The sequence below is a fragment of the Monopterus albus genome, unplaced genomic scaffold (assembly GCF_001952655.1).
Source record: "Monopterus albus unplaced genomic scaffold, M_albus_1.0 scaffold16.1, whole genome shotgun sequence".
Lineage (NCBI taxonomy): Eukaryota > Metazoa > Chordata > Actinopteri > Synbranchiformes > Synbranchidae > Monopterus > Monopterus albus.
In genome coordinates, this window is record NW_018127896.1 from 2,639,154 (window position 1) to 2,656,212 (window position 17,059).

At 41.4% G+C, this 17,059-nt stretch overlaps 1 protein-coding gene across 5 annotated transcripts in view; it reads right to left on the minus strand.

Moving 5' to 3' along the window:
• The window catches only part of LOC109955748 (vang-like protein 1), a 44,880-nt gene that overhangs the window by 13,232 nt on the left and 14,589 nt on the right, over positions 1–17,059 (minus strand). For all 5 annotated transcript variants that reach the window (XR_002274310.1, XM_020592172.1, XM_020592168.1 and 2 more), the window contains one exon: positions 11,994–12,120. Coding sequence is in view for 4 of the 5 variants with exons in the window: in XM_020592172.1 (XP_020447828.1) it covers positions 11,994–12,120 (127 nt within the window). In the remaining variant the exon portion in view is untranslated. The remainder of the gene's footprint in view (positions 1–11,993; positions 12,121–17,059) is intronic.

Below are 17,059 nucleotides of genomic sequence, written 5' to 3' on the forward strand. Positions count from 1 at the left end.
ACACACACACACACACACACACACACACGTCGCTATTTATAAGTACTTTATTTTTAATCTCGCTTCCTAATGAGCATTCCTTTCCACTTCCTTACGTTCTGTTCTCTCAGCTTTATATTGTTTACCTGCCCTTTGCTATTGCCAGCCATAAAGATATGTACAAACATATTGAGAGCCATTGTACCAGAGCCAAATTCCTCATGTGTCCAACACACCTGGCCAATAAAACTGATTCTGATTCAACAACTGAAGCTTTGAACAAAACATCTTTAAGCAGTGTTTCCCCAGTAATAGTAAAGACCTGGAAGGCCGCCATGCCAATGGGCCATTTTTCAAAAATATATATAATAACCGTCCATTATACACTCATTTAGAAATAATTATTTGTGATTGAGTCTCTGTCAGGTGCCTCTCTCCATGTCTCCTCATTACTTCAATCTGTTTCACTGTTGGCTGCTATTAATGCTAACGTTATCATGGCACCAGGAAACAAGGAGATGCTCAGCACACAAATATTAACGTTTTTCTCACAAACCCCAAAGACAAATGAAGATAAGGAAGAGAGGAGAGGCAGAGAAGTAGTAGAAGAAGGGAGAGAGGGAGGTGGGGAGGGCCCCGGTGTTTGTATAAGCGTCGCTGATTTAGGTATACAGGCTGCAGGTCCAACGCAGGCTGAAGGTGAACCAGCAAAAAGAAGCATCTGGCTGGGGTCCAGAGCTGTGGGGAAGGTTTCATACAATGATGCTATGGTGAATTTTTTCTAATGCCAAGAAAAATTAATTGCAGCAATTAGTCATGCACACTGTGCTCATGATGACAAAACAAGCAGTTTGCTTCAAATTTGAGAGTTTATTATCGTTTTATGATTTGATACATTTCATTATGTCAATTTTATCTTTTTATTTATACATTATTTTTTTGTTAAAGACCATTTTCTTCCAATTTCTTTGATTGTGAAGTAACTCGTAGCTTTGAGTTATTTGTGTGCAATAAATACTTACATGACCTTTACATGGAGATTACCAACCAACAGGCTTGTGTTTCCCCAGAAATAAATAAAATTTTTTAGTGTGCATGCAAAACCACTATCATCCTCTTACCACTGTGCCTAAAAAAATTTCTTCACTGATTAAGAGTGAAAACCTGAAATCCTGGGTTAATCTGCTTCCGCAGGACAGAGTGGGTGTGGTTTGGTGATCAAATTTGAGTGACCGAGGCCTGTCAAGTCAACATAAGCAAGTAGATTTTTAAGTCAAATTTTGCTAAATCCAGTAGAAACTGATCACTGATTTTGTATGCGCAAGAACAAAAATCTAGGCAATTTAAGCTAATTTGCTAAAATTAACTCCAGGTATTTTTACTCCTAGAGTAGATACCAGGTATTTTTAAACATTCTTAGGAGATGTGATGTTAACCATTGACTTGTTGGTATGGGTTCTCACTCTTTGATGAGATCCAGCACTCAAGGGTGTCTCAGTTTCACCTGACCTTTGACCTGATGGCATGGTTGTAAATCCTCATGCCACTGTCTGCGTGGACCTAGATGGAGTCAAATCCCAACTGACCCCTCTCATGAGCAGTAAACCAGACGGTGGAATGCATGACAGGTCAAAGAGTGAAGATGTTACTGCGTTCCTGTGGGGACACAACCTGACATTTGTCTGGGCTCGAGGGGCAATGTGCCCACATCCTATTTACTTATACAAGCCAATAAACCAAAACAGACAACTGAAAGCTAACACTGGATCAGCTCTCCTTATATCAAGTCTATGTATTTAACTTGAGAGCAGGAGGAGAATAGTTGTATATGACACAAAACAGCGCAAAACTATAACAACATATTGCAACCTACACATAAATAATGCATATTTCAGTCCACTCAGTTGGAATGGAGGCTGTTTCTGGAACAGTGACAGCCACTTCATTAATAATGAGAAGCCCTCTCCATACTGACTTATGCAACAGGCCTTTTACTCACATGAATCAGTTATCCCCTACAGAGGACAAGTGTTAGCGAAACCTCATTATTTTCTGTTTATATCAACAGAGATAAGTGCTCTACAAAAGGTGAGCCACATGCCTGTTACATCTTGACTCACAAATCATCAGGGATGACAAGGAGTGCACACAACAACACAAAAGATATTTGTTAAAGTGAGAATATATTTCACATATTTAAATGTCTCTTGAGTATTTATTTTTGTGGGTGTCGATCAAAGTACACCTCTCCTGTTGAAATGCTGTCAAGTCCTATCTGACCACAGTCTAGCCAGTGAGGCATGCTGTACCTTATGTTTGTGTGAGACAGGAAATCAATCAGCATTAGTTGTAAGGAAGAGCATCTCTCTGACCACAGTGCACCTCAAGAACACCCGGGGGGAGACGTGAATCACCTCTTCTCAGTCTTCATGGCTGGGACGCACTCGTCAACATTCATCACTTTTTTCATACCCCTGAATCACACACTGCTTCTGGGTTTAATCTGCAACAATTCTGATAATTGATTTCAGTAATTTTTAAACTAAATATGCCAGAAAATTATCTCTGTCCAGCTTCTAAAATTAAAGGATTAGCTGCTGTTCTTTGTCTATAAACTAAATGTTTTTGGTGTTAGGCTGGTGGCTGAATAAAACAAGACACTCAAGACATGACACCCAAGATAATGGCTATTTTTCCTTTTTTTCTGACATGTGAAGCCTCTGTCTTTGTTAATGCATTATGAATTGTTGAAAGTGCCAAAAATATTCAGTTTATTATCACATAAGAAAAGCGGAGAATATCGTACTGTAACTATAAATTGTACATATCACTTGGTAAATTAGTTCTGACTGTACAGATTGTAGATACTGCGCACTCTGCACCGTTAATGCACTTCTGGTTACATGCTAAACTGCATTTCGTTGCCTTGTACTTGTACATGGGTAATGACAATACGGCTGAATCTAATCTAATCTAATCTAATCTAATTCACACCTGAAGAGCTGCAAAATGTGGAAGCTACAGTATTTCTGGCATTTTTGTTTTAAAGATAAAGAATTAATGGCTGCACATTAATTCTACTAATCATTTTTTTTACTGATAAGTACTTGTATATTAACACACTACACTACCTGGTAAAATTTAACACCAAAACTGATGATAAGATTGAGTTCTATCTAAAGTTGGGTACGCTCATGTTACCTGCTGTACTTATTACTACTCTACCTGGGCATTCCCCCTGCTGACATGGCTAAAAATAGACAGTGACCCACATTTCCTCATGGGATTAAACAATGGCTACAGGGTGATCTGGCCCAGTACTAACAGTCTTGCAGGAAGCCCAGTGCCATTCATCAAATGAATGTAGGTGAAACAAAGAGGAAGGGTGAGGAGAGAGGGGGCACAGTGGAGGAAGAGAAGGGCAAGATAACAAGACAGCCAATTAAAGGGAAGAGAGGGATTGATCCAGAGAGGGATGGAAAGTAAGAGCAGCCACATAGAAGAAGATCTTCAGACAGACAAACCAACATGTGAAATCCTTGACTCACAACTACATATAGTATGCGTCATGAATATACATACTGCAACTGAACACCTGTCAGGTCCACTCTTGTTCTATATCTGCGGTGTTTTATTCTACCAAGACAAGATTTTACAAGCAGCTCCTCTGTGCTGGGAGGAGCAGAGGTGTTCCAGGAGAAACTAAACACGTGAAAAATGGAAACATCCATGTATATAACCTGCTCTCAAATACCCCAAAACAAGAGGGAGGTTGGAGGGCAGATAACTCAAATAGAGCTAAGAGATCAAATCTGGAGAATACATGAGAGATATAGGACTCTCTGAATACTTAGTAGGTCTGTATAGCTACTTGCATATCACTTTGGCATGTGGACAAGTTTGACCAGCCAGCTGCAGTTTGAATCACATGATTGACAGAATGTAACCTCACAGGCCAGAGTTCCGACTGATTCCACATATGCTTGATTGAATATTCTTGATATGCAGGATTATTGCATACCCTAAAATGTAAGGATAGTTTTTGCATACTGGTTTACAGAAAACATAAATTCTAAAAATGTACATGTTTGAACTACAATTTTTCAAATTGCACAACTTGAAAGTGACAAGTGAAAATTTCAGAGGGAAGCTCAGACCACATGAATTCAGAGAGAGGGATTTCAAAGTAAAATTGCTTATATGACTCAGATTTATAATGGCAACTATTTGCTTCTATACATTTATGATCATGATAGGTAGGAGACGGTTAGCTTATCTTAGAATGACTGGAAGCAAGGGGGAAAACAACTAGCTGGCTACACTCTACCAGAACCTCTAAAACTCACTGACATGTGGTATCATGGTTATAACATACTCATTTGTACATAAAGAATGTTTGCAGGTTTTATACTAAGCTAAGTTAATGCCTATTGGCTCTAGCTACATATTTACAAAACACAGATACAGAGTGGTATCCATCTTCTCATCAAATTCTTGGCATGAAAATAAATGAGCAAATTTACCAAGATGTTAAATATTTTTTCACAAACAGCCAAAACTTGCGAAAATAACCCATAATAATTTCCAAACTGAGCAGCAGACATTAAGACAGTATCTTAAAACTGTTCCATTTTGACACTGCTTCAAAGGAAAAGACCGACAATTTGCTCAGCCACCTGCAAAACAAAGGAGAACATGAAAACTATGTCTAAAATGAGCAGTAATCTAACACTGAAGCAGCCATCCATGACAGCAAATGCACAGCCAACTCTCCATCCTCCATTTCTCCATCACCCCCCCAACCCCAACTCCAACCGCTGTTAGTTTCGAAAGCATGGTGAGAGAGCGGCTTAATAAGATGCAGAATGTGCCATCAAAGTATTCCTTCAATGAATTTTTGGCAAGGCTGCAATCTAAGCACTGCAACATGATACAGAGGCTGCTGTTTTTGAAGACAAACTGTGTGACTGTTCCAGCTGTTTCTGCCAAAAAGACAAATACCAACATTGCTTACAATATTTAGCTCTGATGCTGGGTGAAATTACAGCTCATATTTACAGATGAAGTCAGTGAAGTCAGCCTATTTGGCACAACCTGCAGAAATTCTTTAGAACTACACAACTGGCATCTGCCTCATGCCTCATTTGTGTCCAAACACAAACAACAGAGCACCAAAGAAATGATTATACCAAAGCAAAATATGCTCTCACAACACTGTATGTCTACAGGTATACAGTATATAGCACACTGGATACATATTCATAGCATGCTATGTCAAGCTAGCACGCATTTACAAAGCTTTCAACTGAGTGTTTTCCAGCTTTGATCCCCAGCGGAGTCTAAACAGCATCTCCCAGCAAGTCAAATGTCCACTAAAAGCCTGTTTTCTGTTGTTCAGCCATAAGTAGGCCACAAACAAAGCTCAGCACAGGAACAAGTGCACTCTACTCACTCCTGGGAGGCAAAGTGTTTGTGGGTAAAATATAGCAACATGCGTTCCCAAAGAGCTCTTCACAGCCATTTAAAACCACCTTTGTTCATTCAAACTGCAGACAACATGCCAATAACTTGCCAGGACAAGGAAGGGAAGCACTTAAAGAAGTCTGACTAATTCACAGGATAGCCGAGCGAATGAGACACAATGGGAGACTGACAGGTGAACAACACTTGACAAAGAGGCAAATTGTAGTATGGGTGAAACGGACTATGTACAGAAAGGTCCGGTAATCATGAGGGGAATACAGAACTGTTAATTTAACAAAGCACACAAATTATTATGCGTGAAGCAGAAATCAGCTTCTGAATTACACTTAAGAACACTGTAAAGAGCCAGCTTAGGTGTGTAAAGAAGCTGCTTGCTCAAAGTAAAGAATCACTATTAGTCGATTGAATACTACTTAAAATAAATTGTATAGTAAGATTAACTTTGAAACCAGCTCTCAAGTGCCTTAATCCCATGTGTACTCAGAGCAGGAAGAGACAGAAAAATAAAACATTTTACCATACATTCACCCGGCTGTTCAGTCTTTTCAAAAAACTTATTTTCCTTAGTGATGTTAGAGTTTTGGACCATTTTTACTTGTAGCAGCATACAAGTTTTCAACAAGAAACTGGAATAAGGTTGTTCTGGTGCATCAGAATATACGTTAGCCTGAATCTGCCAGTCTTACCAGGCTTGGTTTAGTCCCTGGTCCGCAGCTGGCCAATGAGGGTGAGTTAGTATTGGAGTCTTCTTCTATGGTGGTGACAATCACTTCCTTTATCTTCTCTACTGCTTCGCAAACCTCAAGAACCTCCAATACTTCATCTCCTGCCTTCATCACCACTGGCGACTGCATCCTGAAATCCTCAACCAGTAAACTTAACCTCCGTCCAGCTCAAGTAAACATCATCTCTAGACGCAGCCAATATTTTCCTTCCCCAGATTCATTCCTGTGTGTGTGTGTGTGTGTGTGTGTGTGTGTGTGTGTAAGAGAGACCGCCCTGACTCTCTGCTGATCTGCAGCCTGGCCTCTGCTGTATCTACCTTTAGACAGAAATCTCTACCATCATGCCTCAGGGGGTGTTGTATGGGACTGTGTGCTTGCTTGCCGCATATTGCACTATAAGGCGAGAGTGAGGGAGCACAAAGAGCTCAAGAGAGGAAGAGGCAATGAGGAGGGGGTAATGAGATAATCACATAGGAAGTCAGCAGCAGGCGTAGAGAGGGGTATAAATGAATGGATGGATAGAGGGAGTGAAGGAGAAAAATAAAAGGAATATAATAAATAAGTATCTGATTCTACAGAGGAGAGTAAGCAACATCAGGTGCTATTGCCATCCAGCCAGAGATGTGTTTCTCCCATCCTCATCTTTCTTCTCCTCTCTCACTTTTATCCATCCTCAAGGCATCCATTCTCTTTCTCCTCGTCATTCGTGGCTCATCTCTTGCCTCAGCGCCACTCGCCATCCATTGCTTCTGACCCAGTGAGCACTGTGGTGTCGCTGAGCTGCGGCTGGCATGGGTACATGTGTGTTAACGTGTGTGTGTGTGTGTGTGTGTGTGTGTATACAAACTCCAGTTCCAATGAAGTTGGGACACTGTGGAAAAAACGTAAATAAAAACAGATTACATTGACTTGCAAATCCTTTTTGACCCATATTTAATTGAATACACCACGAGGACAAAGATATTTAATGTTTAAACTGATAAACTTTATTGTTTTTTGCAAATATTCACTCATTTTGAATTTGATGCCTGCAACATGTTCCAAAAGAGCTGGGACAGGGGTATTTTTACCACTGTGTTACATCACCTTTCCTTTTAACAACCTTTAATAAGCGTTTGAGAACTGAGGACACTAATTGTTGAAGCTTTGTAGGTGGAATTGTTTCTTATTCTTGCGTGATGTACGACTTCAGTTGCTCAACAGTCTGGGGTGTGCGTTGTCGTATTTTGCGCTTCATAATGCTCCACACATTTTCAATGAGAGACAGGTCTGGACTGCGGGCAGGCCAGTCTAGTACCCGCACTCTTTTACTACGAAGCCACGCTGTTGTAACATGTGCAGAATGTGGCTTGGCATTGTCTTGCTGAAATAAGCAGCGCCGTCCCTGAAAAAGACGTCGCTAGGATGGCAGCATATTTTGCTCCAAATACTTTTCAGCATTAATGGTGCCTTCACAGATGTGCAAGTTACCCATGTCATGGGCACTAACACACCCCCATACCATCACAGAGGCTGGCTTTTGAACTTTGAGCTGATAATGTGGATGGTCCTTTTCCTCTTTAGCCCAGAGGACATGACGTCCATGATTTCCAAAAACAATTTGAAACATGGACTCGTCAGACCACACTTTGCCACCTTGCATTAGTCCATCTCAGATAAGCTTGGGCCCAGAGAAGCCAGCGGTGTTTCTGTATCTTGTCTTTGTGGTGTATTCAATTAAATATGAGTCAAAAAGGATTTGCAAGTCATTGTATTTTGTTTTTATTTACGTTTTACACATTGTCCCAATCTCATTGGAATTGGGGTTTGTAGGTAAGGTAAGACAAAACCTGTCCATCCAACTAACTGAGCTATCTCTCCCCTTAGTAAGGTAAGGTCCTCTGGACTAATTAATAAAGGTGTGATAACGTAAAAAACAAAAAAATTTACCCCACAAAAAAAAATTCCTTCTCCAAATCTACCATGGAGTACTGTATTTCTTTCTCTGTGCTGTGATGCCCACCCACAGCACATGCAGCCTGGCCATGGCACACAGCTTACAACAAGCACAGACACACACAAAGCAACAGGATAACCATGGAGCTCTGTGGGATTCTGTCTCACAGGAGACTGAGCCAGGAGGCACTCGACACAGGGAAGAGATGCCAAACATGAGCACAAGTACTCTGACTCTTCCAAGAGTCTGGGGCGGCAGAGCTACCTGCATTAAGCTTTGGCAAGAAATACCATGAGTAGTGCTGCTGTTACTGCATTGAGGAATGCAATTAAGTCGTCAGTTGCCTAGTTTAACTGGGATGAATTAACTAAGCTGTTGGGTAGGTAAGAGGAAGGTAAAATAGTTGGAGATTGAAGGGAAAATGCTTTATTTAGTGGACAATGCCATCATTAATAGCTGCTATATAATGTTCCTTTTAATGAGGCTGAAAGCAGAATCAGTATTTCAAGGTTCAAGAATTTTATTGTGAGCTCACCATCTGTTCAGGACATACAGAAAATCGAAATATCGTTTCTCTCTCACCTAGTATTGGGTGCCCTAACATTTAAGAACTAAAATAGAATAAAGTAGAATAAAAATAGCATAGAATAAAAACCGGATTGATGTAATTAGGATGCATCTAAACGGTACAGCCAATAAGCTGTGACTCAAAACCGTGTACAGTCAGTGACAGTAGTGCAAATGAAAACAGGAGATTGTCAGATGGTTCAGCATCACCAGGGCATTTGGTGATGAGGTGCAAATAGCATATGAGGTATACATGGACAGTACTGCAAATGACCAACAGCAGCAGATATCCTGGCAAAAAAAAGCCAGGATAAGGGATAATAAGCACTGACAGAGGAAATCTGACAGAATGGATACGGTATTTTAGAGACAGACAACAAGAGCTCAGTGAAATGATATCTAATAAAGGTTGTTGCTAATGGTCTTAAATTGACTGTATAAATAAAGGCTGTGCAATCACAAGCTGACCATGCCAATCAGACAGGTGCATTTGGAGTCAATCTATTACCATGCCCGAAATCGCTTGAGCTCTGCACAAATCATCGCAAACTCTCAGACCCACCCATGCCAGGGACTGTGACACACCAGCTCAACTTTCTCTCTCTGTTTGTTAGAAAAGGAAGGTGCTAATCCTCGAGGAATGCATAATGGTTTAAACATATCATATTTTTCCTGTTTGACATCTCTACAACAGCACTCCACAACACACTCCTGAGCCGCAAAGTCGACCTGCTACATTGAGTTGAGCTGCTCCAATCAACCTCTCACTTTCCACTAATATCAAGTTACATACAACAACAACAACAACAGCAGGACAAATTGACCCAATTACTCATATCATTTACTCTCAGCCCAGGCTATATGCACCTCCACTGTCCGTTACAAACGCCCAATCAGCAAAATAAAGCAGAGGCCGACTTGCCACAAACATGTACTTCCCACCAAGCACTTGGAGTATTCATTCACACATTAGCATACAGCCTGGAGCTTTGGCCTGCTCCTAAAAAGATTCTTTTCAAGCATATCAAGCAATCTTAGGTAACATAAAGGATGAGTGTGTTATCAAGTGCTACTGATGTCCCACTGCAGATGTAACAAGTGTGTAAAATTGGGCTTCATGAGAAACTGGGCTCCTTCTTAACACAAGTGGAAAAATAACTAAATGTCCCTACAAGAGCATGGAGAGAATGATTTGCAGTTTATAACATTTAGGAAAATGCACTTCTTCTCATCAAGAACATTTTAAAGGGCTTAAACAGGCAAGATACAATATGTTATATATACACTAGCTGCTTTCCTCTGTCTCCAGTCTGCATGCTAAGCTAAGCTAGCTGGCTGCTGGTTTTATGTTTATATTCTGCACACAGACATGAGGCTACAAAGTGAATATTGTATTTCTGAAAATGTCAAATCTATTCCTCCCGAGCATCTCATGAATGCTTTGCTGCCAAGAAAAAAATGAACACACACCATCTCTCTACAATAGGCAAACTCTTTAAAACATTTTTCTGCCTGGTTTGATGTCTGGGTCGATATCTCCAGTCGAGTTTTCCAACACATTTATATAGAACGTAATCCCTCTTCTTTCATAGTTCCTGTGGTAAGGCATCACAGCCATGAGAAATGTTTGGTACTGGACTGTGAAGACATTGCTGCCTTGTGAGCCAAGACTGATTAGGTCCCAGCAGCAGAGTAATGAGTGTGACACACAGACACAAAACATTCACATTCAGGAGCATATGTGAGATTGTACACCAGCTAGTATAATCACACACACACGGATTTGTGCTGAGCCTCTCTCTCAGTAGACTTGGTAGCCGCCAACTACTCAGACTAAAGCCAAACACTCTCCGCCCTGTCAGCAGCGCTACTGCAGGCCTCGGCATGAATAAGACATGAAGAGAAAAATACTAACAGTAGCTGTGCTCTGTGGCAAATCCTGTCGTGTTAAAATTGCATTGCTAATGAGCCCTGCCACCAGGGAAACTCAGCGCCAAGTAGGTCAGTTTGTGGTTGTCATCTCTATCTTCAGCAGGTTAAGCTGAACAATCAATGAAGGTCACTGTGCCAGACAGCTGTTTGGCTAAGAGAACGGGTCAGTCTTGTTTCATTCAGTGCATCAGTATCTGACCCTTGCCAGCAGCAAGTCTTGAAATGCCTGCTTTCTATTGCATGATAGGAGAAATGTCAATATGTCACAAGGCAGCCAACTGATTAACTGCTCATTAAAATGCTTCTGGATTGGTCTACTCTATAAACACTAATTACATAGATACAGGCTTTCTTATCGTACTGATCTGATACCAGTGCACTTTTACCCAAGGGAAACATGAAGCTAAGGATAATGTGGCACTAAAACAGGCAGAATGAATGGAACTGGTAGCAGAAACACTGCATTTTATAAACTTTTATACTAATCAGTCCACTTAATAAGGTCAATATTGGCAATGATACACCCCTAAAAATACTTTGATTAGGGCTTTGCTTCGGTCAACCACAAGGAAGCAACACTATTTCTAACCAATCATGTGACAGTCACTAGAGATGAGGAATCCAGAAGACTGGTGATGTACTGTGTGCTGTTAACACCACTGATGTCCTTCGAAATAGTACACCACAAAGTGTTTGTGACCTACAGCATCACCATTCAACAATGAAACTGAGCTCCTGGACAAGCAGCGAGCGCTCAAACACCCCACAGATTTACTACTTCCAGTGTTAAGGTTCATAGAAACGCATCCCGCTGAGGTTAGCAATACATTACCTTAAGTTCTATAAAATAAAATAAAAAACTAGGCTCAGCACTTGACAAATTATTATATGATACAGTTTCCTACATTATATTTCACTTGAGTTTGCCTCTTTTAAAAGAGACAAAGCAAAGCTGTACTGACCATAGAAGTGGCCCATCGCATCCATATTTTGTACACAAAACAGTGCTACAGTAATAGATTTCCTGACAGTAACAGCTGAGTCCTCACTCAGTGGACTGGCCCTCCTCACTTTTGCCCTGTAATACCAGGTGGCCAGTTCCAGCCCAGGCTGATAAACACAGTTGTCATTCTAACTCACTTTGACCAGACTGATAAATCTGAGATCCAAATCCTTTTTAAATCAGACTAGCAGTTACCCCGTCTTACATTAGAAGTACTGTATTCATAAAACAAGTAGAGGGAACATTGTTCCATAATTCTGCATATAGGGTGACCATACAGAAACTGTGTGGTGACTTTGTAAGTGGAGTCATGTGAACAAAGCTTCTGGAGTGGTTTGTTAATGTGTTAATTTGTGTTCAGCCCTACCTGGACCGGCTCACCCCGAACAGCCGAGTCACCCAGCAGTGGCTCAGCAGGCGGCATGTTAATTGTTACGGACTTTTCTGAGCGGCTGTCTTTACTGCGTGACTTGTGGTGGTCCCGGCTTCGCTCCCTGAAAAACAAACAAAAAATTCTGGGTTAGTGTTGTGTGTAACAGCTGGTACACAGGCTCGGAAACAAAGAGGTCCTACAGGGATACTGCAGCAAATTAATACTGGACTTTCATACAACTGAGGGACTCGTAAGCAGGGCGGATCTAGAAAACTTTGGCTAGGTGGCTAAGATGGGACACAGACTCAGAGAGGAGTGGTGCGTTTGAAATGCATGTAAATGGTAAACCAAACCCCTTCCTATGAAATAATAACCAATACATTATTATCAAATTGTCTGTGTAAAGATTAGGGACATAAATTGCTTTCTTTCAACTGTGGCTGCGCTCCTTATTTACTCCCGGCTGGGGACATCAGAGCTGCACAGTGGTTCCCCACTGAGGCGAATCATGCCAAGTACGCCCCATGCAATTGGAGAAATGAATGCGCATGCTGCATGCATGATATAAAATAAAACTGACTGGACCAATATTATTTATAAAGCTCCAGAAAAATGTCAGTTGTATTTAAGGCAACAATTTGTCATTGTTTTTCATTTTTCATTCATCAACATTGACAAACATCACATTTTTGGCTCTGGCAGGGGTGGCCAATCAGATTCTGAGAGTGACTGGTGCCACCCTCTTGGCTCCGTCGATGGCTGCAAGAGACAGAATTTAAAAAAAAAAAATTTTTTAAATGGTTGAAATCGAAGCAGCAGAGACTAATATATCCTGACTTTTAGTCCTGATAATGGCTCAAGCTCCAAAAGATCCTACACAGGTTATAAATTTGTAGCTTCCATGTCTAATCCAATACAACCCCAAAAGCATTACTATGACATCATGAGGTTTGAGATCCATAAGACCACATGTAACTGTTTGTATAGGATGAGTAGGACATTTTTATGTATCAAACTTGGCACAAAAATTGAACCACATTAAAAACCTTGTCTTGTTTATTAATGTCCTATTACACAGTAAAGGAAGGTCACAGGAATAAGTATGATGAAAGACACACAGGGCTGCATATACAACAACCAGCCATAACATTATGACCACCTGCCTAATACTGCTTACATAGGATTCAATGTGGCAGTTGGTTGGCACTCGTGTCACTCTGCAGCTCACTGTGCATCTTCTGTGAATCTGTTTGCTTCCACAGTTCTACTGTCAGGAAGAGCACAGATGTGTCTACAATTCAGTGAAAAATGTATGTAAAAGCAGTGAAAACTGTGGTCGTGAGGACGAGTTAGAGAGAATTGTTGAGACAAATCCAACAGTCTCACCACTCTAGGCGTGATATCACCACTACAGCCCCTGACTCTTTCTCTTCATAGAGACCAATGGACAGTATTTCTCATTTTCAACAATTTTAACAAAGATTCAAATAAAGTTTAATCTTTTGAAAAGTACAAATGCAAGTTAAAGGTTTAATCTCATCAGTGAGCCATGGGCGTCCATGACCCTGTCTCCAGTTCACCATTTGTCCTTCCTTAGACACTGTTGGTAGGTACTGACCACTGCAGACCAACAACACCCACCAAGACCTGCAGTGTTGGGGGATACTCTGACCCAGTCATCTCACCATCAGTTTGGCCCTTGTCAAAGTCACTCTGATTCTTATGCATGGCTGTTTTTCCTGCTTCCATTACAACTTTGAGGAGGGAATGTTCACTTGCTGCCTAATACACCCCACACACTGACAGGTGCCACTGTAACAGATAGTCAGTGTTATTCACCTCACCTGCCAGTGGTCAGAATGTTATGGCTGATCGATGTATAACCGCACTACACATACTAAGATCAGGGACACACTGTCTCTCAATCCTCCCTAACATATGAGCTCCATTAGCTGGGCTGTCCCCTGCTCTTACAGCCCTAATCCTGTGTAGAGCGTGAACAGTGGGTCACCCAGAATCATCGTCGCCACATGGCACAGGGCCCAATCTGCAGCTCCATTACCACAGACAAGCTCAACAGCCCCAGTTAATCCCTCAGCTCTCTCATTCCCCCGCTAACTGCTGACATCTTGGACATAGTACACACAGCAGCACTTTGTAGTTTCAGTAGAACAAAATGTTGCACAACTGGTTTTTTTACAAATACTATTTTGAGGTGTTACCCAGCAATATGCAAAATGTGAACTTTAATTTTCATGAGTATTGTGTTTGAGGGCATACAGACAAATTGAGACAGACAGACCCTAAACGTCCATATAGATGCTATGTACTGAAGAGGCTGTAGAGAGACTTTATTGAACAAACAACGCAAAGCAGCTGAGTGAAAGAGATCATATGGTTCTTTCTGTATTTGTCATGCTAAGTCCTGAATGAGTTCCCTGCAGTCTCTAAGAATATTGTTTCATGCTAACCACTCTATTTGTATGAGCAACATTGAAACCGAAGGATAACAAATCTGATTTTCACAACACAAGAGGTTTTTTTGTGTTGCTCTCCATTAAGACACTCAAGCACAAACTCTTGTTATAGTTCTCTTTAACTGCCTTTTTGCCCCTTGTATTTATTTATACATCCTACAAATACAGAGCAACATTCGTATTCATTTGGTTGTCATCAATTTCTCTGGTGAGGTCCATGAACTGAGAAAACATCTGGCTCTTTAGCTAACTTGCTTCACCACCTAGCTGCTGTTTGGTACTGGGCAGGTAGTGTATTGTGGAAAGTTAATGTGCTTATCAGAGCTGTTTCAGCCTAGTGCAGTTGGAAATGCCGCTGAAACTGGTGAGACAGAATCAAAACATTAAAGCGACAGGCCATAAAACCAAAACAATCAGCTAAAGGATGCTAAAATGATGTCCAGAGGTGAATGAAAATTCTTGTCACTACAAGCTACACGTTTGACCTTATGCATACTTTGATTGATTATAAAAAATATTAATTACAGCAGCTTTAATCTGATTAAAAAACTGACAGTTTGGATAATGAAAGACTGACAAGGGTATATGAGATTGATTGCCCATAAATAAGGGTCTGACCGATGGCAAACACAAAGCTCAGCACTTGGTTCATAACCACAATGTACAGGATATCCTGCCTGCAGGGGTAATGACGCATCTGTACGACTGAGAGCAGTTGAATCGCTCCATCTAGAGCTACATTAGATTCCAGTGTTTTGAATAAAGGGTGTTAACCTGTCTGCTTTCCGCCTCTATTCTTGTACTTCCTTTCAAAAGTGGAAGCCATTTCCTACTGAAAATCACAACTGCAACTCATGTTTCAAATCTGCACACAACAGAAAGCTAATTTTCAATAGCCTGCAGCTTCACAGATAGAGTGACTGACACATTCTTATCTAATAAATCCAGGAGATTAGGAAGGTAATGTAAGCCTTTAAACATATTACAGCTATCACTATTACTTTAAATATTATTACAGCTGTAGTGATAGATATTCCAGTGGCAGTGATCATCAGTCAAAGGATGTCACTGTTTACCATTATAAATTAGGGAGGAGTGCTGTAGGAGAGAGGACAAGGAGGAGACTAGGAGGAGCAGCAGGGCTCACCGAGCAGTGAACCAACTCCAAAGTCATCACCAGAATAATAAGCAACTCTGGGTAGATAGTGAGGGAAAAGTAGCAGCTAGCATATTCACTGTGCAGGATTTCCCTGTTGTTTGGAAGTTGGTCCTGGGTGTCATCAGAGTTTTGGCTGTATCGGTAGTTCTGTCCTGCTCTTTGCTATTTGGGGAAGTTTACACTCATAATGTTGTTTCTTTATTTGCGTGTGTTCTACTAGACATGAACCATCAACTGGGGATGATACTGTAAAACTTTCTACCTGGAGCATATCACTCTTTGGCTTCTTAACTCGCATCAACACTAAAGCGATAACCTCCACTGAAAGATCCCAGGTACTTCATTTGAAAAGATTAAAATCAACAAGATTGGGAAACACTGGCACAGAGCAAATAACGTCTGCCTGTACATGCTGCTTGTGTTATGCCCATGTGTGTATTCCAGCCAAGTGGGATTCACTGTGGAACAAAAGGTGAGGGAACACCTGGTTTTCACTGTGTTGGCAAAAGTGCACCTTTTTCTTACACATCTATAAAGACACAACTGTGGGCACACAGAGGCAAGCAGACCTTTGAACAGCTCAACCTCTTTCTACCAGCACCTCCCCTCATTCACCCTTCAGTGAGCTTCTGGGATGACTGCACTATGTGGAAACCTTGCTCCCAACACACATCTCCTCCTTCCTCACCCTTCACATATCCTTTTCCTGCCTCATTAGCATGTTGCCAGCTCATTGGTATTCCAACAGTGTGCTGTGCTATGATTTGATTAATGGAATTTGACTTCCAGCGTGGATCCCTGGAACCGGTATGGATTTTTGGAACAGGGCAGATGGGAGGAAAGGGAGGAGGGCTCCTTTGAGGGCAGAGATACCTGGCGAGCTAGGACAGAGTCCTGCCAGTTAGGCACCGTTTCCCCTCCAACACCTGAGAATGAGTGTGGCTGTGACCACATTCTCCATCTCACACAGAGGGGGAAGCTGCGGCAGGATGGCTACTGAAGAACTAGAGACTAATTTGTTCTCTCTTTGGCTGGTCGAGCAGCCTACATACCTGTGTAACACACAGCTTTGTGTCAGTGCAACCGTCTGAGCCAAAGCACTGGTGGCTACTTGAGCACCAGAGTCCTGAAGCCAAATAAAAACTGACCAACCACACACTCAGCCAGGTCATCTCAAATACATCGATGTGTTGTAGAGCGAGGGAGGAGGTGAGAGCGAGCAATAAGGAAACGGAGTGCTGTCTGTATGTGTGCTCTTAAAGTGCTCTCTGTGGTGAGTTTTGATATTTTTTTATCTTAATTTGTAGTTGTGTTCTGCTTAGATGAAATATGTAGCTTAATAAATCCACCCAATATGACCACAGTATGATGCTGTATAGAATCTGGTATTAACCTAGGTGGAGGTGAACCCTGTTCCCCATGGT